Raw genomic sequence first — 16,955 nt, 5'->3', positions numbered from 1 at the left:
TCACAGCCTTCCCTTTTGCTGTAGATACATGACATTTTCATTTTCATTGTTGATTTATCACTTCAGGGTTTAGGCAGTAAGGCCAGTGAGAGAGAGAACAGCTCAGGAGACCTGAGCCAAAAGAAGAGATATATAAAAAGATGAAAATTACCTTCTCAAATCAACTATTGGTGTAGAGTAAAGTCAAAAGGCATCAGTCCTGACCTTAGTCCTTCCCATCAGGGCTTCCTCCAGAGCCTGTGGAGTAGGCTGAGTTAGCCAGCATGAGGCACTGTATACTAAAACCTTTTGATATTGTTTCTAACATGGTTGGAGGCCACACAAACTTGGGCCCAGTGAGTTCAGTCCTTGGAAACATGCTGAGACTTGCTTTCAAGCCTGGATGCAGCCAGGCTTTGTCAACATTCTGTGTGTACTTGAAAAGAATGTGTACTCTGCGGTTGTCAAGAAAGGAGATGCAAGGAGGAGATCCACAAATGTTAAGACAGTGGCATTAATTGTGGTTAAACAGACTATGTCAGGGACTGGCAGTGTATCTCACTGGGTAGATTACCTGCCTGGTGTATACAAGGCCCTTGGTTAGATTCCTAGCTCTGTGTAAACAAGGTGTAGGGTCACACACCTATAATCCCAGCACTTAGGAAGTGGAGGCCAAAGGATCAGAAACTAAAGGCCATCTTGGGCTACCATAGGAAGTTGGAGGCCAATATGGACTGTGTGAGACCCTGTCTCAGAAAACCAAATACAAACCTCTAAAGATACTATGCCATTTCCAAGTGTTTGTTATTGTGGCAATCTGTGTCTGGACTTGAGTGCTCGGCTGTTTTCATTCCTGGCAGACTGGCTCTGGTGTCATTATGAACGTCTTTTTCTCTCTAGTGATGATGCTTGCCTTAAAGTGCTCTGTCTACTAATACAGCCACACCAGCCCTCCTGTCGATAGTGTCTCTGTCCATCCTTTTGTTTTTGTTTTTCGAGACAGGGTTTCTTTGTGAGGCCCTGGCTGTCCTGGAACCTGTTTCTGCCTCCCAAGTGCTGGAATTAAAGGTGTGCACCACCGTCCTGCTGTGTCCATCCTTTTACTTTCTACATTTTCAACATCTTTCAGATGTGTCATGGTCAGTGGATTTTAAATCTAAGCCTCATTTTGGTGGGCATTATCTGTAACTGTGAACATCTTATGTAAGCCACAGCCTTGCTTTCTGTTTTTTTTTTTTGTTTGTTTGTTTGTTTTTGTTTTTGTTTTTTCTCTCATGTATTGAAATATGATGGCTTGGTCCTTCTGGAATATTACAGAACCAACAGAAACAAGAGTCTGTTTGTCCTCAGGTCTATCTGTGGCTCTCATGACTGCTCACAAGCCTGGTTCTGACTATTCTGCCATCCCTATGGGTCTGTTCTATTCTTCTCTGAGATTTTAAACACACTACTATGTCCTGATACTTTGGGATATTTTTATTGAGTGCTAGGCATAGTACTGAAAATCTAGATAGGACAGGTGTCATTGTCATCTTGTTTGTTGTTGGCAGCAGCCAGGGGAATTGGTTGACCAGAACATGTTAGTGCCATCACAGAGAGGCAAAGCCAGGTTTCTGTTCCTGCAAGATCTGCTCTGTTTCTTGCTTACTCGGAGTGTCTGGCCCTTCAGCATCCCAGCACTAAGCCTTGAAGATGCCTGCCTATCCAGCTTTGTTGGGGTTGGAATCCTTGTCATTTTCCCATGGGCCTTCACACCCTCTTCAGCTCTGCTGCAAATGAGTCTTTAGAACCAGCTGGAAGCCTTGGGGAAAACAGCCCCAAACAGAGCTGCATCTTCCTTCTCCCTGGCCTCAGCCTTGCAGCTCAGCTATGTTGCTCAGAGCTTCATACATGTGTCCTAACTCACAAAAGAAGGCTGTTCCAACTCACCTAGTTCTTTGTCAAGTCAAAACAAACAAACAAAAACAAAACAAAACAAAACAAAAAAACTCTGGGCATTGCCCCAGCTGCATTAATTAAAAATTTTTACATTTATTTACTTCTTTATTTAATTATATGTGTGCATGTATGTGCCATAGTGTGCATATGGGGCCCAGAGGACAACTCTCTTTCTACCTTGTGGGTCTCAGGAATCTAACTCAGGTCATTAGGCTTGGCAGCAAGCACCTTTATCCCCTGAGCCATCTTGTCAGCCCCCCAGCTGCCTGCCTGCCTGCCTTCCTTTCTTTCTTCTTTCCTTCTTCCCTCCCTCCCTCCTTCCTTCCTTTTAATTCTTCCCTGCCTCTCTCTTTCCTTCCTTCCATTTTCTCTTTTGGGGGATTGTTTGTGTCTTGGCTGGCCTAGAACTCACTGTGTTGACCGGGCTGGCCTCAAATACATGAAGATCCACTGGCCTCTGAGTCCCTACCTTTGTTTCTGCCTCCAAAGTGCTGGGATTAAAAGCATGCTCCACTGCATATGGCCTTTAGTGCATTAATTTAAAACACTGCTCTAGGCTAGGTGCAGTACTCTTGATTTTCATACGTGTCTTTAAACACGATTAGATCTTGACAAACTAAAATTGTGTGTGTGTGTGTGTGTGTGTGTGTGTGTGTGTGTGTGTGTGTGTGTGTGTGTGTGTTCGAGGTGTTAGGTAGCAAAGCCTGGGCCTTACATGACCAGGTAAGTGCTCTACCACTGAGCTACATCCCCAGCCAAATTTGTGTCTTTGTTTTCTTTTTCCTTTCTCTTTTGAAATAGTCTTACTATGTAGCCCAGGCTGGCCTGAAATTTGCTCTTTAGAATAAGCTGTCTCAAAACTCAGGATCTTTCTTGCTGTTCTGCCAAGTCCTGGGATTACAGGTGGGCACCATCATACCTGGTTCCTAATTTTTAAACCCATTTTTTTTATCCATTCTGGTGCCATGTCTAAGTCTATCTACATGACTACTATGTTATTAGATGTCTGCAGAATGCTTTCCACGTAACTGCACCAGTCAGTTGGTGTGGCTCTCTGCCCTACAGATTCTCAACAGCTACATCCAATTTGAGGTCTCCCATGGCCCCTCTGACATAGCATCCATGAAGCTGTCCAAGTCTCGAATAACTGATGGAGAATGGCATCACGTGCTAATAGAACTGAGGAGTGCCAAGGAGGGCAAAGACATCAAATACCTGGCAGTCATGACCTTGGACTATGGGATGGACCAGGTGAGTACGCATCTGTATTCTCCTGGAAACAGTTCCTTCATCAGCCAATGAGAAAGCACAATGATGTTCAGTATGCCGGCACCTGCAGGGACCTTGCAGGTTTGGAGAAGTACTGGTTGGCATTCCTGACTGTCTTCCATTCCATGTATGCTGAGGATACTTCTGTAGTCTGGAGTTGGGCTCTGCCCACCTGGGTCTACCATCATGGTGCTTCTGGTGCCTTTGCAGAGCTACGTCTTGGTGAAGTTGCTTTGAGTAGCATCTCATTGTAGCATCTCATTGTCCAGCCCTAACCTTCTGCCCAATCACAGATACCAGTGCACCTTTCCCAGAAAGGGGAATAGTGAATGAAACTAGAAAAGACCAGGGCCCTCGAGGGGCTGGAATATACAGATGTACATCTGTCCCAGCTGCTGGCAGCTGTCTCCAGACAATACCCCCAGAGTGCTTACTGAGCCAGACTGGTTCCTTCAGTCCCCAGAGAACACAGCACATGTCAGAAGATACCCACATACTGAGAGAATGCCTAGTGATTCATGAAGGCCTCAGAGTCTCAGCTTGCCTTGCATCACATTCTAAGAGGGCATCACTGTTGAGTTTAGGCCTAGCTGGGGCTGGGAGACAGCTGAGACCCAGATTCCCATGGGATACATGGTCCCCACTTCCTGCCTGCCTCCTGTTTACCTAATTCATTCTCTGAGCATGGCTTTTTTGCTTCTGTGCCCATATCTTCCCCACTGATCACCTGGATCCCATGCCCTGTTTGCCACATGCAGTCAGCCTGCTTTCCTCCAGATGGCCAAGAGTTCCTTTGGAGGCTCAAGGGAGGTGGTTCATACCCCTCTGCCTTAGTCTTCAGCGCATTCCTCCTGTTGGGAAAGTGTGCCCAGAGACCCCTGTTCTTTCCATGTAGAGCACGGTGCAGATTGGGAACCAGCTACCTGGGTTGAAGATGCGGACTATTGTCATCGGAGGTGTGTCTGAGGACAAGTTGTCTGTGCGCCATGGTTTCCGAGGCTGTATGCAGGTATGGCAGGCAAGGCCCTGCATCTTTGCTGGCTGGCTCAGGCCTCCATCACTGCAGCTGGTAGGGCTCTTCAGTTAGTTTTTAATCCATCTAATAAGTGCCCTAAACTTTAAGTCATGTTTCCTGCTCACTCCCTCCTTCTCCCATAGCTCCCCTTATGCCAGGGATCCAGTCCTCACATCCCCAGCCTTCATCTTTTCGCTTCTGCCATGGCTACGTGATTCAGCTTCACATCCACATCTGTGTCCCACAACTGCCTAGGGAGCAGCTAAGCCATGTCCCACTCACAGCCCCCTACAATGGACACAGACCACACATTCTTTTGCTGCGGTGTGACCCAGCCCTGCCCATGTCTCTGGGCTCCAGGCTGTGGGGATAAGAACTGACTGTTCAGACTGGGAGAGAATTTGAGGCTCTCTTAACTTCTCTTTACCCTCTGGGGTTCCTCCAGTTTTACCACTCTGGGACTGAGTCCAGCTGCCCTACTTTTTAAATGCAGGGCGTGAGGATGGGGGAGACATCCACCAACATTGCCACCCTGAACATGAATGATGCCCTCAAGGTCAGGGTAAAGGACGGCTGTGATGTGGAGGACCCATGTGCCTCAAGCCCCTGCCCTCCGCACAGCCACTGCCGTGACACCTGGGATAGCTACACCTGCGTCTGTGACAGAGGTGGGGCCCTCACTTTATATTATAGAGCATCAGGGGAAACTGATTTTGAATGTGAGCTTCCCTGGTCAAATCAGTGAGAACATCGGGCCCTGAGCTGTTGTATGGGAAGCAGCCTCTATGCCCCGTATGGTAACTCACACCTATACTATCAGCACTTGGGAGGAAACATCAGCCATGGCAGGAGAAATTGTTGTAAGTTTGAGGCTGCATAGTGAGTCCTGGGCCAGCCTGGGCTGCATGGTGCGTTCCTGGGGGCTAGCCTGGGTTACAGAGGTAGCCCTTCTTTCAGCCTCCCTACTCCCCTCCGAAAGCAGAGGACTTTTTTTTTTTTTTTTTTTTTTCCATTTGGGACTTTAATGTCAAAAAGTGCAGTTAGCCAGCAGTGTAAAGTGACACATTTTAAAAGGCACACATTCACTGGTCACCTTTGGATTTGGTGAATGGAGAAGCACTGAAGGTATTCATTGGTCGCTCTCATTCCCCATGCATCTGGGATAGCCAAGACCTACACCCCTGCATTCTGCCCTCCCCTGGCCTGGGCTGGTTGCCTTCCAGTCTTGTCTCCTGTGACCTGGAGGGGAGGCTGCTGTTCCTTTCTGCTGAGTGGCAGGAACTGTCAGCTTTGGGAAGCATGAGTGCAGGAGAAGCCTTGATGTAGAGCTTATGCTGGCCTTGTCCCCACAGGGTACTATGGAAGAAAGTGTGTGGACGCATGTCTCCTGAACCCCTGCAAGCATGTATCAGCCTGTGTGCGCTCCCCCAACAGTCCTCGAGGCTACTCATGTGAATGCGGGCCCGGCCACTACGGGCAGTACTGCGAGAACAAGTAAGGGAGTCTGGGGCACTGCCTTGTGGCCCTCTAGGCTTCCGTCCCCATCTTCCCTGCCTCCTCTCTGATGGAGAGACACAAACAGTTGCTATCCACCCCCATCCCCCACTCCCACCCCCACCCCCATCTGTGCCACAGTAGCCTGCGGCTCTCACTGGGCTTCTCATGTGTGTTTTAAGATATATGAAAGCATGGAGAAAAACATCATTTTAACAGTATTTTTGTAGGCAGAGCCTGTCTGGGTATGTGACCCCTGAAGGTTGGAATAAGGGCACAAAACTCTTAAGTGTCCTTCATCTGTCACCTTATTTTTTTCCATCAGAGTCGACCTTCCATGCCCCAAAGGCTGGTGGGGGAACCCAGTGTGTGGCCCCTGTCACTGTGCCGTCAGTCAAGGCTTTGATCCAGACTGCAACAAGACCAATGGCCAATGCCAGTGCAAGGTGAGGAGCCACCAGCCTGTCCCCACCTCCCTTAGACTTGAGCCCAGCAAGCTGGCCATGCATGAACAGTATGGCCTACGTACAAACGTGAGTTTGCACACATGAACAGATGCATGCATGCATGCATTACACACACACACATATGTATAAAATATACTTTTCATATATACACATTCACCTGTATTCACATGCAGCCTCATATAAGCACAAATATCTGCAATCTATTTGTACCTGTACCTGTATATTGAACCATGCATGCATATACTTGATGGGTTGCGCCAGGCAGTGGTGGTGCACACTTTTAATCCTGGTACTCATGAGGCAGAGGCAAGTGGATCTCTGAGCTCAAGGCCATCCTGGTCTACAAAGTGAGTTCCAAGACAGCCAGGGCTACACAGAAAAACCAGATCTTGAAAACCAAACAAGCAAACATATATTGGGTTGCTCACCTGTGCTCTGGGAACACTCCAGGGCTCTTACATTTAAAGTGGTTCAGACTGTTCCACTATGGGACCTAGAAGCCATTGTAGTCTTTCTTCAGCCTCACATCCTGTGAGTAACCACAGATCAAGGCATTTCTGTGCAGATTGCTGCATCTTTGGCATCAGCCTCGGTTTTTCTAGCCTGCTGCTATCCTGCCCTTTTACCAAGCTGGCATTTAGTGATGACAACTTTTAAAATCTGGAGGACAAGGGGCTATTTCTCAGGAGGTAGGGCTCATACACTCAGCCTTGCACAGACCCTGGATTTGATCCCCAGCACCTCCTCAGGCACATACATACACAATCCATACCCTGTCTTGGTATCCAGACCTAATGTGTGTGCAGCTTGTTACACCTGATCTCACAGCTGCTGAATATGCTCTGTGTGCTTAGCCACAGTTGGAGGAAACCCTGTTCCCTACTACAGGAGCCTTCAGAGTTGCCACCAGAAGATTACCATTGGGTTTGAGGGTAGCAGTGGTCACTCAGTAAGGGACAAGCTGTCAAGGAGGTAGGGTGAGAACCAGGGAAGTAAACTGTCACCATGGGCTCCTTGTGATGCTTCTCCAGTGTCAACCTTGCCCTGGATGCTCCACAGTGATCCCAATAGTGGTACAGGCCTTGTGCCTGGAAACACTCTAAGTGCCAAGTTGAAATGAATGTGGATGAGTGTGGCTCAGGTCTGGCTTTGCATGCTTAGATGGGTGGGCAGTTGCATCTGTGGGGGCAGGAGGAAGGAAGAGGCATGTGTACAGCATTATGGAGGGAAAATGCCTACAGCTTTTTCTCATTAGAACTTAAGAAGACAGACAAGATGGCTCGGCTTTAGAGTTCCTTGCACACTAGTCTGGCTTCAGTCCCTAGATTCCACAAGACAGCAAGCATGAACAGCCCTAGAGTGGTCCTCTGACCTCCCAACATGCCACTGTACTCACACATACACATGCATGCACAAAATAAACATTTTTTAAGTTGGAGAAAGTGTTTAGTTAAGTGTGGTACTAGATACCTATAATTCCAGCTCACAGGAGTCTAGAGCAGAAGGGTCATAAGTTCAAAGCCAGGCTGGGCTATGAAGGGAGTCCCTGTCTCGGGGGTAGAAAAAAAAAATTGTCTTTGGAATAGTTTTGAGTAGAGAACTTGTCAAATATACACAAAGCCCTGAGCTATATCCTAGTACTTACAAGAAGTGTAAGAAAAGAGTTTTATTACATTTATTTAGTGTACATGTGTCGTGGCACACATGGGGAGGTCAGAGGACAACTTTGTGGAGATAGTTTTCTCCCTCTACTTTTATGTAGGTTCTGGGAATCGAACTCAGTTGGCCAGACTTGTGCAGCAAGCACCTTTACCCACTGAGCCGTCTCACTGGCCCCACCTTTGGTTTTTACAGGAGAATTACTACAAGCCCCCAGCCCAGGATGCCTGCCTTCCCTGTGACTGCTTCCCCCATGGTTCCCACAGCCGTGCCTGTGACATGGACACTGGGCAGTGTGCCTGCAAGCCTGGTGTTATCGGCCGCCAATGCAACCGCTGTGATAACCCCTTTGCTGAGGTCACCTCACTCGGCTGTGAAGGTCTATCATTGTCCCTTGATACCCTTTCTGGCTGCACTGAAGAACAGACTGCCATGTTTAACATGTATACACTAGCATGTACATGCCTGCATATCCCTTGGGCTCAGAGAATCCAGGAAGCCTTTATACTGAGTTCTCTTGGTCTTCTAGAAACTTGGGCTTTGTGAGGCCCTAGGCCAGCACCTGCTGTAATGTGCACGGTGACTGGAAGGAAGGTGCTGGGGTCACTCGTGTTGGGAGCCTTTTGTGGGTGGAACGTAAGACTGGTTGGTGCCTTTTGTGTAAACAGCTGAGTGGGCTGAATGACTTTTCCCCCTGTCCTCAGTGATCTACAATGGGTGTCCCAGAGCATTTGAAGCTGGCATCTGGTGGCCACAGACGAAATTTGGCCAGCCAGCAGCGGTGCCATGTCCCAAAGGATCAGTGGGTGAGTCCAGTGCCTGGGTTGTCCTCAGGACAGGAAGCCAGTCTGAGGCAGGCTTCTCTCTGGGCAGGTGGCCTGGGCATCTGAGCTTTTGAATGTCCACGTTGAAAGAATGCCATGGGCTAGAGTGATAGCTCCTTGGTTAAGAACACTGACTTGTCTTTTAGAGGACTTGGGTTCAATTCCCAGAACCCACATGGTGGTTCATAACCACCTGTCACTCCAGCTCCAGGGGATCCAAAGCTCTCATCTGGCCTCCCTGACACTGGGCATGCATGTGGTGGTAATGTGCAGACATACATGCAGACCAAACACCCAATGATTTTAAACTATGTCATTAAGGAGTGTGTTGGGAGAAGAGACATAGGTTTTCCCTCAGTAGCAAGATGCAGAACATGAAAGGGGCATAATGGATGAAAATGGCCTGTGACTTACCTCCTTCCACCTGGGGGCTAGGCTTTGCCACTCTCTGCCTAGGGCCTTGACAAGTCACCTTGTTGTTTATGGCATTTGTTCTCTGTAAAATGACGAGTAATGGTGTCTGTGGTGTTTCCAATACAACCTGTGTAGGGATCTTCAGCACTGGCTCGTTGTCTCACAGACTTTCCCATACCCACATGATGGCTTTGATTGCTTGTATTGCTGGGAACCCAGAGGGTCTGGCTTTGGCTGCCAGGACAGCTTAGAGGTTTTGGCATGAAAGATGAGAGCATGTGTGGGCCCTGTCCTGTGGCTGTGAACTTAACTGGCATAGCCCCCAACCTAGATCCCCATGAGTTTAAGGGTTGGCCAAGTACATCAGTTTAGGTGTCACTAGTTGTCCACCCACAGTATGACCATGCTTCTATTCCCAAGGCAACGCAATCCGCCACTGCAGCGGGGAGAAGGGCTGGCTTCCCCCAGAGCTCTTCAACTGCACCTCGGGCTCCTTTGTGGACCTCAAGGCCATGGTAAGTCGCAGCCTTGGGGAGGTGCGTCTTGGGTGTGTGGTGTAGGGCTTGCATTTGTGTCAGATATGACTCCCAAGAGGCCATGCATCTGGAAGCAAATGGAGAACGGGCAACCCTGGGGCGTCAGAGGCCAGAGAACAGGGGCCAGGGACCAGACACACTTCCTTTATTCCGGTGAGTCAGGCTAGCATCAAGTGGGTCTTCTGTCCTCTGGTTCAAGGTCTGTAGACACAGAGTCCTCACTGTCACCAAACTCAGGCATTGCTTCCACACACTCTTGCCCAGGAGACCTGCCCTTGTCTTGCTATCATTGCCAACTCAGGATCTGTGTTTGGGATCTTTGGAGGACCATCAAGGAGTCTAAACAGTAGAGAATTTCTGAATGGTGGGAAGGGCCAAAACAAATGAAATCTAGTTGCAAAACATTGCCATTTCCTTTTTGTTCCAGAATGAGAAGCTGAGCCGCAATGAGACAAGGATGGATGGAGACAGATCCCTGAGGCTGGCAAAGGCGCTGAGGAATGTCACACAGCACAATGGCACACTCTTTGGCAATGATGTGCGCACAGCCTATCAGCTGTTGGCCCGCATCCTGCAGCATGAGAGCCACCAACAGGGCTTTGACTTGGCAGCCACTCGGGAAGCTAATTTCCATGAGGTAAGAGGAGAGTGAACCATGTGCAGCAGGAGTTTTGGGGGTCAGGAGCTAGCCTCAGCTGGGGAAGCGTAGTATGGGGTCCTGTCAAGGCATCCCTTCATTCCAGGTGAGAGAAAGTCTCGTCAGTGCTAGGCAAGGGCAGACCACAACCTCGATGACAGCAGCAATGCTAACAGTTAGGGGCTACTCTGTAGGCCTAGTGTTCTAAGCAGTGTGTTTTTTAGCTATGCATATTTTCCTACCGTTTGACAGAAAAGGAAACTGAGGCACATGGAGCTTAGGGTTTGCCTAAGGGCACAGTTTGAGAATGGCAGAGCCTAGGGATACGCTCTTCAGCTACCTACTGATGCCTCCTGCAAAAGCTCTCTGTTCAATGTCATTTGAGCCCCATATCCCATACTATGCTGAATTCTGTCTCATATAAACATGAGATGTAGTGTGTGGATGTAGACGTGTGGTATGGTGGACGTAGATGTGGGGCATCACCCCATAATTATGTCCGCAGCTCCGCAGCTGGCCTCACCACACTTCCATCCTTAGCACAGTACACTGTGGTTCTCTTCCCTGGTATACCTGTGTGGTCCAGGGTCTAAAATGAAGGGGCATCCCTGCCTGTCTTCCTCCTCAGTGTGTGGGGATGTCTAGGTGAGACCCCAGCAGGTGTGCCCCTGGCAGTCTCTGGCCTCTGGTGTTGACTTGCAGCCCTGCTCTCCTAGCCCAGCTCAGTCCTGGTCAGCTCATGGCTGCCTGGAAGATTGTTTGCTCCATCTCAGGACCAGGCGTCTGAGGATAGAAGACTGAATACCATCTGTCTGTCTATCTAGGATGTTGTCCACACGGGAAGTGCCCTCCTGGCCCCAGCTACACAGGCAGCATGGGAGCAGATCCAGCGAAGTGAGGGCGGTGCCGCCCAGCTGCTGAGACGCTTCGAGGCATACTTCAGCAACGTGGCACGGAATGTGAAAAGGACCTATCTGAGGCCCTTCGTCATCATCACCGCCAACATGAGTATGGACTGATCGCTGACACGGAACTGGGTGGGGGCACAGCCTCAGCCCGGGCACTCTGTAGAACAGTGAACCCGCAGTTCTAGCCTCTAGCTTCTTGCCTGTAAAATGGGAGAAGTTGCCCAACTCAAGACATCGACAACTGCCTGTGTCATTCCTGGGGCCAGATACTTCTGTGGAGGTGACACCCTGATGTCTTTAGAGTCCAGCTGGCCTTTCAGATGCCCAGGTTTGGGATTCCCTACAGTGCAGCCTACCTGGGGACAGTATGCTCCTCTCCTCATTCACTGCAAATGAAAGTCCATGCTGGAGGGACATGTGGGTGGGGAATGGAGGTGGGGTCTCTCCCACCCTGGGCCAGTCCCTTAGCAATCTGCTAGCAGCACACCAAGGCCCATGTTACCTCAAATGCTAGTACACACTGCCCTGGGGTTGGGAGTGTGGCAGTCCTGATTCCTTCAGGCAGAGAAAGCCCACGGTTGGTAAAATGAGTTCCAAACCTGTCCAGACAGAGCTGGCAAGAAGTGCTCAAGTCCCTGGGGATCTCCATTCTACACATAGAGTTCCTCTAACTAGGTGTGGGGCTGGCCACATTGCTGATATTGACCCTCAGAGATCTCCTACCCCGCACTGTTAGGATTTTCTTCCTGCCTGTCTAGCAGGTGGCTAAGGGGCACTGTCCTAGCAGTGAGTCTTTTCTTGAAGTGTTCTTTTGTTCTTTTGAGACAGGGTCTCACTACACATCTCAGGCCATCCCAGAACTCACTCTGAAGGCCAGGCTATCCTGGAACTCACAAATCTACCTGCCTTTGCCTCCTGTGTGTTGGGATTAAAAGCATACACCACTATGCTCAGCTTTTAGCAGGAAGTCTTAAACAGAGCAGGCCATGACTCTACATCTTTGTCAGGGTGGTGGTGGCCAGCACCCACTGTGGGATTGCTTAACTGTGTTCCACTGGGACCTGTAAGTGTTTCTACAAGGCAGAGAGCAGACAGTGTACGTCCACGCTGCAGAGCTTGTTCAGTCACGGTGTCTATTTCACCGACTCTGCCTCTGTCTCCACCACCTGGAAAGGCTGTGGGGATGGCACGGCCTGCGGAACAAAGTGGGGCAGCCCTCTCGCAGCCGTGTCGTGGCTGGCCTTGCCCCTCCTATTCCATCCCATCAGAGTCATGTGAGACAGTGCCAGATGCCACCGTGAAGAGCCAGATTGCCACATCTGCCTTGTGTCGCCCTCAGGTGTCCTGTTGAGACTTTCAGTAGGTTCCCTAGAGGCAATGGCTGCGGTTGAAACAACAGTTGTCATTTCAAAACTGGGAGTTCAAGAACGCTTGAACATTTGGGAGTGAGTAAAGGAATTGTCTCAGTTCTTGCAGTTGACATCTTCGACAAGTTTAACTTCACCGGTGCCCAGGTGCCAAGGTTCGAAGACATTCAGGAAGAGTTCCCAAGGGAGTTGGAGTCTTCAGTGTCCTTCCCAGCTGACACCTTCAAACCACCAGAGAAAAAAGGTATAGAAGTCCCTTGTTGCCTTGGGTGTCTCCATCCCTCTAGAGTGACCCTCTAAGAGTACTCGGTGCACCCCGACCAAGTCTGGAGCAAGCAGGCCTGAGTGATGTTCAAGTATCTAAAGTAAATACTGTGAGAGGTTACCCTGGTTGTAGGTCCGAGCTCAGAACAGGCTCCAACTTCCAAGCTGTTCAGCTGAAGCTTCCACAAGCGTGTGGTTACATGTTTGTTCACAGCTGACCACAAAAGTGATTGTGTTGTGTGTGTGTGAGCTTAAGAGCATTAGCTACAAGTGTTCCTTGCATGCAAGTGTACATATATTCTATCTATGCATGTGTGTGTGTTTCTGATGTGCATATGTGTGGTATTCTGTGTGTATACATGTGTATGTTGTTTATATATTCAGTGTGTATATGTGTATGATAATGCACATGTGTGTATATCCACCTATATATGTTCCTATATGTGTATGTTCAAATTGTTTATATTTGTATATACTAATGTGTGGGTATATATTCAGTGTATACATGTTAGCATGTGTATATATATGCATATATATGTGTGCATGTTTATATTCCATGTATGCATGCATGCATGTGTATATTCTGTGTTATGTGTTTATAGACTGTTTGTACACATATTCCATGTGCATGCACACTTACATACATGTTTTGCCTACACTGTGCACAGGTATACTATTCTTATGTGTGTGTGGATGTGTCTTTCCCTTAGCACTGTTACCTGGAAGAGGACTCTGCCTCTGTGACACCATCACTTATCTGCTTCTGAGGCATGGCTCAGGGAAACCCAGTTTGCCATGTAACACTCCCATGGAAGGAATCCCATACTGTCCAATCCCTAGTTCCCCATAGCCCTGCAGGTAGCATTGTATTCATTGTGCCAAATCTGAAAGCTGCTAAAACTCTAGGGTTGGCTAGCATAGTACCACCCTTCCTGGTTGTCAGGCAGCATAGTGTCTGATAGGTTGGCTGTTAGGAAGAAGCCCCACTCATGCAGGAAGTAGTACATCACTTCCACATCCTGATCCAGGGAACATGACAACATCTCTCTCGGGGTCTTCCTCCCCCTCTGAGCCCAGGCACTGGGACAGCCAGACCCACACCAAAGTCTCCCCCCATCATGGCTGCTTCAAAGAGTTGCAAGACACTGTAGGTGTGGGCACCCCACATATGTACTTACGTGTGGGATATATACATGACATCTCTCATGCATAGTTGAAAACATGGCCACATTTAGCATGAAGTTCAAAAGCACAGGGCACAGAACCCATGTGTGCAGAAGGCCCCTGTCTCCTCTTGCAGTTCGCAGCACTGCTCTGAGTAGATCCAAAGAGTATGGGAGGGATGCTAATAAAACCCCAGCCACCCACCACATGACATCATTTCCACTTTAAAACCCCATCCCGAAGAATCTACTGCATTCCCAGTGTCTCTCATCCTCCTCAGCCCTCCCTCTGTTGCTATGAAACTAGCCACTGGTCACTAACAACTCTAACCCCAGTGGCCACTGTGCTATTTTCTCTCTGTGAATTTGAGCTGTCTGTGGACACATCTTCAAATCTGTTTACAGTTCTTCTAACTCATACACAAAGGTTGAACTGCTGGGCCACAAGCTGTTAATGCTTGAGGGGAATCCATGTTAGTTTCTAGCTGCCAATTTTAAGAGTGTGGAAACCGTTTGGTGGCACAGGTGCCTGCCCTGAGTCCTCACACCCTGTTCTCACATTGCAGAAGGTCTCATGGTGAGGCTGGCCAACCGGAGGGCTGTACCACAGACACCACAAGCAGAATCCAGGGCCGAGAGAGAAAACTCATTCAGCAGACAGAGGAGACACCCTGATGAACCCGGCCAGTTTGCTGTTGCCCTGGTCATCATTTACCGGACCCTGGGTCAGCTGCTGCCTGAACACTATGACCCCGACCACCGCAGCCTCCGGTGAGACCTGGTGCAGCGACCTTGAGGGGACCCATTCCCCCAGCACCCTGAGTCCTCTATGAATCTAAGTTCTAATCACCCATTGTCACCCACAGTAACATAATGTCATGGCCCACCAAGGAGAGGTTCTGTGTCTGCCATGGTGCTCTGTCCTGAGATGGTACATGCCCTTTGCCTTGGTTTATCCTCACACTTATGCCCACTTATTCCTTTGTTTGCACCAACATGTGCCTCTGGGGGCTCTATCCTGTCCCCCACACCATACCCAGAGACTGTCATAGGTGATACCCATAGGTGGCCAGTACCAGGGCCACTCAGCCAGTATGCTGCACAGTACACAGTCCATGCCTCTCAGCTACTGTGTCTTGTGGGTGCTTCTTTGTCCCTCAGCCCTTGTTTTTAAAGGACTCAGAGATGGGTGACTGGGTTCCAGCTTTGGCTACTTAACCAGATCTCCTGTGTGGGCTGTGCTACTACTCCAATGTTACCGCCATATGCCATGGCCTCTGACACCTTGCAGAGACACACCTGCTCCTTAAAGTTCATAAGGTCCCTTTCTCTGGAGGTAACAAGTCTCCCTGTACCCTTTTTGTTGTCGTTGTTTGATTTTGTTTTTTTGGGACAGGGTTTCTCTGTGTAACCATTCTATCTTTCCTGGAATTTGCTTTGTAGACCAGGCTGGCTTTGTACTCACAGAGATCCACCTGATCTGTCTCCTAAGTGCAGCCCAGACCCTCCTGAGGGCAATGCTGCAATCTGTGTCCGTGGCCTGTGTTTTAGTTGCTCAATTAACCATTTCTGCATAGTGTCTGCACTCAGGTTCTCCCAAAACATGAATTAACATGCTTATACCTATAAATCGTCCCTCTCTGCCACAGATTGCCTAACCGGCCCATCATCAATACCCCAGTTGTGAGCACTATGGTGTACAGTGAGGGGACCCCACTCCCCAGCTCTCTGCAGAGGCCTGTCCTGGTGGAGTTTGCCCTGTTGGAGACCGAGGAGCGAAGCAAGCCTGTCTGTGTATTCTGGAACCATTCCCTTGAGTAAGTGGGTTCTCAAGAGCCTACAAGCAAACTCTTCTGTGGGAGCCCTGTGTTTGTACAGGAGGGTCTTGCTGAAGTTAGAATGAAGGCTGGGTTTTCCTCTTCCAGGACTTAACAACATAGGAAGCATCCCTCATTTTGCCTCTAGGAGTGTCAGTGTGGGCCCACATGTACATACACACTCGCGCACATGCGTGCGTGCATAAACTCATGCTCACCATGAGGAATTATTCATATTCTCATGGGAAATTGTAGACCTACACACCCCCACAAAAATATACACAAAGATGTGCACACATAATATAGACATAATCCATGTGCAATAATGCATAGATCCATGCATGCATTCACATGCAGGAATACTTAGGGCATGTACACAGGTGCACACAAAATAACTCATACAGAAACAAGAAGCCGTGGCAAAGATGGGCTCTGATATGGCAGTCAACACAAGCACCTATTTCTCTGCCAGGCAAGGGTATTTGCAGGGTATGGGAACACATGCAGAGAAGTGACAGGGTTGGTCCCAGGCAATCCTCCACAGCAAGGTATGTTTGACCTATTTCTAGAGATAACTCCAAGAATGACCAGATACATGATGTATTGCACAGGTGTACGCCTGCAATCAAGGAAGGGAGGAGGTTGATTTTAAAAGATGTAAGATGCTATTTCCCTGTACCTGTGTGACACTGGATACCAAGGCCAGTAGCCTACCTATGGCTAATGCCAATGGGGTTTTTACATTTGTCTTTTCAGCTGCAGGAGTCATGGGAAATGCGAGGCCTTTACCTCCTTGCCTTGCTCTTTGGTCTCAGTTTGGTTGCCCTTACATAGAGGGACACAGGGTGGGATGAAGACATTCTAGTCACCAGGTTTGGCACATGGTCTAAGAGGAAAAGCATCAGTGCTTTTCCTCATCATGAGGAGCCTGGGATCCATGAGATCAGAACCCAAACCCTCTCTGCATGCTTAAAGCTGGGTCTGGGTGGTGCACATCTGTAAGCTCCTACCACAGGGACATTTCCCATGTCATGGTCCCCCAGGATCGAAAGGAAAACTACCACAGGAGTCTGTGCTGGGTGCCCAGGCACATGCTCAGGCAGGCACATTCATCTTCTCCTGTCTCTGTACTCCAAATGCCAGTTTACAAGTGAGCTCATTGAGTCGGGGGCATAATAGATCTTTAGCTCACAAAGGGGTGTGA

The 16,955-nt window shown here is 49.0% G+C and overlaps 1 protein-coding gene across 2 annotated transcripts in view; it reads left to right on the top strand.

Moving 5' to 3' along the window:
* Celsr1 (cadherin EGF LAG seven-pass G-type receptor 1) overlaps positions 1–16,955 on the top strand; it is a 136,887-nt gene that overhangs the window by 101,191 nt on the left and 18,741 nt on the right. For both annotated transcript variants that reach the window (XM_051189563.1, XM_051189562.1), the window contains exons 10-22: positions 2,983–3,168; positions 4,082–4,195; positions 4,695–4,869; positions 5,554–5,695; positions 6,021–6,141; positions 8,017–8,200; positions 8,526–8,627; positions 9,480–9,574; positions 10,023–10,232; positions 11,057–11,240; positions 12,608–12,751; positions 14,501–14,705; positions 15,584–15,751. In XM_051189563.1, coding sequence (XP_051045520.1) covers positions 2,983–3,168; positions 4,082–4,195; positions 4,695–4,869; positions 5,554–5,695; positions 6,021–6,141; positions 8,017–8,200; positions 8,526–8,627; positions 9,480–9,574; positions 10,023–10,232; positions 11,057–11,240; positions 12,608–12,751; positions 14,501–14,705; positions 15,584–15,751 — 2,030 coding nt within the window. The remainder of the gene's footprint in view (positions 1–2,982; positions 3,169–4,081; positions 4,196–4,694; positions 4,870–5,553; positions 5,696–6,020; positions 6,142–8,016; positions 8,201–8,525; positions 8,628–9,479; positions 9,575–10,022; positions 10,233–11,056; positions 11,241–12,607; positions 12,752–14,500; positions 14,706–15,583; positions 15,752–16,955) is intronic.

This window comes from Phodopus roborovskii, unplaced genomic scaffold (assembly GCF_943737965.1).
Source record: "Phodopus roborovskii unplaced genomic scaffold, PHOROB, whole genome shotgun sequence".
NCBI lineage: Eukaryota > Metazoa > Chordata > Mammalia > Rodentia > Cricetidae > Phodopus > Phodopus roborovskii.
This window is presented reverse-complemented; position numbering and strand designations above follow the sequence as displayed.